The 6,000-nt window shown below is 36.4% G+C and overlaps 1 protein-coding gene across 1 annotated transcript in view; it reads left to right on the forward strand.

Annotated features, from left to right (window-relative positions):
* The window catches only part of LOC110021610 (ras-related protein RABH1e), a gene marked incomplete at its 5' end in the record, with an annotated part of 30,443 nt that extends 25,052 nt beyond the window's left edge, over positions 1-5,391 (forward strand). Inside the window, 3 exon segments of the mRNA XM_020720170.1 lie at positions 2,382-2,493; positions 4,643-4,733; positions 5,067-5,391. Of these exon segments, the coding sequence (XP_020575829.1) occupies positions 2,382-2,493; positions 4,643-4,733; positions 5,067-5,210 (347 nt within the window).
* Positions 5,392-6,000: the final 609 nt, after the last annotated feature.

Below are 6,000 nucleotides of genomic sequence, written 5' to 3' on the forward strand. Positions count from 1 at the left end.
GACACTTGTCACATGTCGAGATGCGCCTGAATCTACTATACATTTTGGTGTTCTTGTGGTAAGTATAGAGACGAGCATGTGTATCACAAGTACCCTTGGCTGAGTGGGCATAAGTAGCAGTGTTTCTCTTAGATGACGATAAGGTAGATGCATACGCAGTCACATCACCTGTAGCTCTCTGCTTTCTCTTCAACATCTCCAAAAACTCGTGCTCCTCATCGATAAAGATCACTCCTGTCTCTCCCTTGTTCTCCACTATCATCTAATTTGCCCTATAGCCCCCTCTTCTAACCCGTTTGCCTCCACAATTATGGCCACGACCTTTAGACTGTTCACGTCTACCCGTCTCTCTCCTTTTTTTTAGAAGGGTCTCGTCTCTCTCTCCTTGGGTGGCTTTGGATAAGCCTTTCTCAGGTATCCCACTTCTCCACAGTTGTAGCACGTGCGGGTCTCCCTATGGATACCTGTCATACCTGAGCTTGAGGCAGCCAAAGTTAATCACATACCTAAAAGTTCACTCAACTTAGAATGTAATCTCATGTGAATCTCTTCCTATATCAGTGAGGAATCATTGCATTGGCTAGGAGGACTAATCTTCTATGATCAAAGGACGTGTGCAGATGAGCCAGAGACTACGTAGTCGTCATTTGTGTAAAGATCTCTCTCTTCTTGCATCTTGGATCACCATTGCTCGACATAAGTGAGAAGTGATCAAGATCTTGCCATAGTCGCTCCAATTATATGGAGTACTTTTGAATCAATCTATCACCCTATATCACTGTCTCTATGTCACGCTGAATCCGGAATACCCTCATGTGGTTTTCAGTCCTAGCATAGGTTCTTTTCAGCTTTTCCCGGATGCCCTTCACTTTTCAAATGTCATCCACTGATGAGGCAATCGATGGAACCTTAGACTTCAGAAATCTGGTGTAAAGTAAGGGGTGTGTGATCCTTCACTCATCCCCCTTAGCACTATCAATTTCTGGCTCGTCCTGGACTCCCGTCAGATATCCCTTTAGTCTCTTTTCTACTAGAATAGCCTCGATCCGACGTGACCAACTCAAATATGTGACCGGTCTATCAAGTTTCAGATCTACAGTGGGGAGATCTAGCTTCACCTATGTCGAACCACGTGTTGAGGTAGTGGCTCCTGTCAAGACTCTAGATCCCTGTATGAGCCTGACCAAGACCTTCAGAACTTTAGGATCTATCTTCCTCAAAAGTTTCAATCATTTACCTACTGTAATATCTCTTTCTTCTGGCATCTCGGCCATAAGGATCCAAGTCTAGATCAAACAAAAGAGGGAGCAAGGTAGCAACAAAAGTTCCACAACTTCTCGCTGACACCTCTCCTGCCATCCCTTCCTAAATCCCGTCTCCACTTCATGACAGTATTTTCGGGATATAGTCGCGTCTAGGCTAGCGAGTGAAGCGACGGCGAGGTCGCAGCTAGCAAGGGAAGCAGTGACGAGATCGCAGCACAGAAAGCCTGTTTTTCTCGTCTTCTGCTCTATCCTCCCAAACCGCACTGGTAAGCCACAACCCACAAAGAAGCAACGATGGGATCGCAGCACAAAAGGATTCCCAAATCTTGGCTAGGGCTTGGCTCTAATACCAAGTAAAAATTATTGCTCAAAAAGACCACTTATATTCTTAAGGTCTTGGATTTATATAGAACCTTACAATTTTTCTTACAACTGAATTCCTAGACTTTTTCTATATTTCCTATTTACAAATAGGGCCCTAAACTATATACAATTCTCAACAAAAATTAAACTTATATGCCACAAATTGGAAGGTTGGGAGCTAAAGGTTGTAGTAGATGATAAAATAGTTGATGATCTTCCTAATTTAATTTTATATTGTCACAATAATCTACATTTCTTGTAACCTTCACCATTAGTTGAACTCATTATCCTTAATTGGCACATAAAGTTATCAACCTAAATCAGAAACCATTCAATATTATGCAAAAAACTTGCATGTGCCGATAAGCAAATGATCACTGGCTACTTAATTTTGAATTTTTGGCCGTTCATTTAGAATTTAGAATAATAATTTGCTTGATCTAAAATTTTAACAGGAATATTATGAACTCATGAGATTTTGCCCACTTATAAAACCTTTTAAAAAAACAAAGCATCAATTGGCCTTACAAATTCGATGTAATGAAGTCTTGAGAAAATACAATTTGCTTAATGCAATCTTTAGGCTCGAATAACTTAAAAAATCGTTGCTCATAATAACGATCAAGGAAAATGATTTTATTTATTTCTCTCTTCATAAGATTTCTTGAAACTAAGCATGGCCTGAGTTTCCCCATATATCAACTTTTAGGTGTGATATCAATATTTTGGTTTTAATTATCCTAATAATTGCAGATCGACAATCATTTTTAAACACATCAAAGTGGATTGAGGAAGTTCGCACGGAACGTGGTGGTGATGTTATCATTGTCCTTGTGGGAAACAAAACTGATCTTGTGGACCAAAGGTTACACATCTGTGTTAGTTTTCTGTTTTGAAGGGTGTTTCGTGTTTTTCTACGCCTAGATTTTTTGGTTTAAATATTTGAGCTGCACTTATATGGAATTAATTTAAGTTTCTTTCTACAGCTTTATATCTTACGCTATGGAATTAATTTAACTTTCTTTTACATTACATTTTAGGTTGCCATTTCCAAAGATAATACCAGCTATTATCATGTTAGGTTTTATTTATTTATTTATTTTTGTGGGCTGTTGAAAAAACATCCTAGACTGCTTATTATGAGATGGAAAAATTTAGCATCTTGTTTAGGGTACCATATCAATAATAGTTGTGCTATCAGCAGAGTGGATTGTTGAGAGTAGGAAAAAGTGTTATAATTGGAGGGGAGAGTTGAATGTAATACAGTTTGAAATTGTTATATTACCAAAAATTTCATCTAACCAAATATAAAATTTTAGACTTTTGAAATTTTAAAGCAACCAAATACTTGAACTAGAATATTTGAGAGTTGATTTTGTGATTGTTAGACTTCAAATTTTAGTTGACTTTAAAATGAGCCCAATGCATAGATAAATCTTTAATGAGAGTCGAAATGCGGCCTAAATCAAGCACCTGAATGTGTAACTTCAAACTTATTGAGGTTATTTAAGGGAGAAAATATACTCTAAATTTGACATTCTTATTACTGAATTAGGTGCACTGATGGGCTATTTCTAATAAGCCTAAGATTGTGTAATTTCAGCCTTTAAGGCACTTCAGGCCTGTTTGGGATCCAGCTTAATTTTGTTTTTAAGATTATGTTTGTTTGTTATGTTTTCATGTACTTTTATTTTTGTTTTTAAAATAAATCAACTTGCTTTTAAAAACACTCGAAACAAATAAATATTATTTTTGAGTTTTTAAAAAAAAGTTAATTTGTTTTCAACATGACAAAAATGTTTATTTCAAACTGAAGTATAAACGAAATAGAATAAAAAGGACTTGTAGTGTGTTAGATGAGACTATCACTGCCCCAAAAGGACTTGTAGAAAACAGTATTTACATCTAACTTAAGGGAGATAGAAGAGAGGGGAAAGGTCGGATACTTTGACATTTTTTTCTCGATTAACAATTATGTTGACTAGAAGTCCTTCATCAAACAATCCTTCATATGAGAGGCCGAATTAGAGAGCTACCATTGTTAGATTTCAACGGATTTAATAGTTGGGCTTGGTATGTAGATGATAGAAATGTTTGTTCCTATCTTAGGAGCCATGGCTAGAATCCCTGCTACTGTTTCAAATGATGAAATTATTTCCCACTATTCAGGAGTGTTCAGAACCATCCCCTTTTTTGTTCCATCCACACTTTCCCACGGCTCAATTTTCTGCCACGTTTCACCCCCATCCCTGATGTTGGGGAAAAAATTTTCAACATAATGATGCCATCTTTTTTGTTAAAGCTAAAACTTTGCATGCTAGAATTATATTTGTAAACGTTCTGCTTATTTGTGGATAGAATCGTAATTATGTAGCTTTAATAAATCGAACAATAAAGTTGCAGCTTACGTAAGCTTTATTCTTTGCATGAATGGCTGTGTATTTCTTTGTTTTCTGCAGACCAAATTGTTTACCTGACTGACGGCCGTCGGAATTCTTTAGGATTCATTTGGGATCAATTTTGTTTTTGTTTTTATTTTTTTTCTTTTGTTTGTAAAAGTCTGTTTAACATATTTTTCTAGAACACCCAAAATAATTTTTAAGTGTTTTGAGTGTTTTAATTTTTAAAAAACAATCATATGCAAATCCAATATGTCAAATATGTTTTGTTTCAAATTAAAGCATAAATAAAATAAAATAAAAAGAAGAAATAGAAAGCATAAAACAAAAGTGATCCCAAATGGCCTCTTTAGTGAATGCAAATTTTGTTGTAGTGATGGGCTTTAACCTTGCCGCAGCTAAACCAACCTTTGCATGGTCTATAAGCCAAGTATTGCTCTAATATTCTTACTAACCAAAGAATGATGCAGCACATAAGCCTTGTGCTATTAATTAATTGCATTTATTCATTTGATGAATGTTTTTAGTTCTCTCAAGTCTCAACAATTTGCCATTAGTTCTTGTGGAACTTTCCTTGGTTCCTTCTTTTTTTTTTTCTAACTTGAAATTTAACAGACAAGTCTCTATAGAAGAAGGTGAAGGCAAGTCTCGAGAACTCGGAGTCATGTTCATAGAGACCAGTGCCAAAGCAGGATTCAACATAAAGGTCTGATTCGAATTTTCTCATCTCCTTCTCCAGTTCTCTTCACATTGGGATTTACATACATAGCACAAAGTTCTTATGTATTTATATATCTAACCCATACCTTGATATTTACATATATAAAACCCAAATCTTCAAGCCACTTAAAAAATATCAGCAATATTATCATCTTTTTGAGTTAAGCACATCTTTTCATGGGTATTTTTTTATGTGAAGAAACATTATATAAGTAAATATCAAATTTTAAATTGTAAATACATACGAGCGAGCGACGTGGTATGTATGCAAATCCCCCCCAAAAAGATATTCAAACGATAACCATGCAAATATGTGCAGCCACTATTCAGGAAAATTGCTGCAGCTCTGCCAGGGATGGAGAACTTGTCTTCTACCAAACAAGAAGACATGGTTGACGTGAATCTGAAACCCACCGTCAGTTCGTCCCACACCGAGCAGCAATCCGGTGGATGCGCCTGCTAGAACTTATGAACTACACGGTTAAACCAGCACTAACCAGCAGAGATCGTGTACAAGCCTTGTACCTTTGCTGGCTTAGAAACCTAGTTCCTCTTTCATTCCTCTGTGATTGCATCATGGGGAACTTGAATATTTTTGTTTACTTGCGAGTTTTCTTAAAATGGGACATTCATTTATTCAGCCTTTTTTTATTATTTTATTTTATTTTATAGGCCTTCTTGAATCATAAGAACATTCTGGTGGGCTTGGTCAACATTGGGTTCGGGGTAGAAATTTTCATGAAACTATGTGGTTTTATTTGGTAATGTCCTTTTAGTTATATTTCTAAAAAAATGTTATGCTATAAACTTTGATTTATTGATGAAATATAAAGCGGTGTGATGATGCGCTTGCATTTTTTTTTTTTCCATTTTTCTACTATTTTGGGCAATACATTTGAAGGTTAATTATAGATAATTCAATCGGCAAATGATAAAAAGGTGAATTCGAAGTCTATATCCTTTGTCGTCTGGGCAGCAACAAGTGGTCTTTTTGTCCACTCCATTATTATTATTATTTCTTTTTTTATTAGAAGATTGATCGGTTAATGCAAAAACATTAAGGGTCCGTTTGGGGCAGCTTGTGTGTTTCAGGATAAGCTGCTTACCCTGAAACGCGGGCCGCTGGCAGGCTGCAGGGGTCGACCTGCGGCCTGCATTTAGTGTAAAAACTCAAACGCAGTTTCGGATAAGTTGGGGAAACGCGCGAACCAAACGGTACGGTGGCGTTTTTAAAATGACGACTGCACTTATAA

This window comes from Phalaenopsis equestris, unplaced genomic scaffold (assembly GCF_001263595.1).
Source record: "Phalaenopsis equestris unplaced genomic scaffold, ASM126359v1 Scaffold000136, whole genome shotgun sequence".
Taxonomy (NCBI): domain Eukaryota; kingdom Viridiplantae; phylum Streptophyta; class Magnoliopsida; order Asparagales; family Orchidaceae; genus Phalaenopsis; species Phalaenopsis equestris.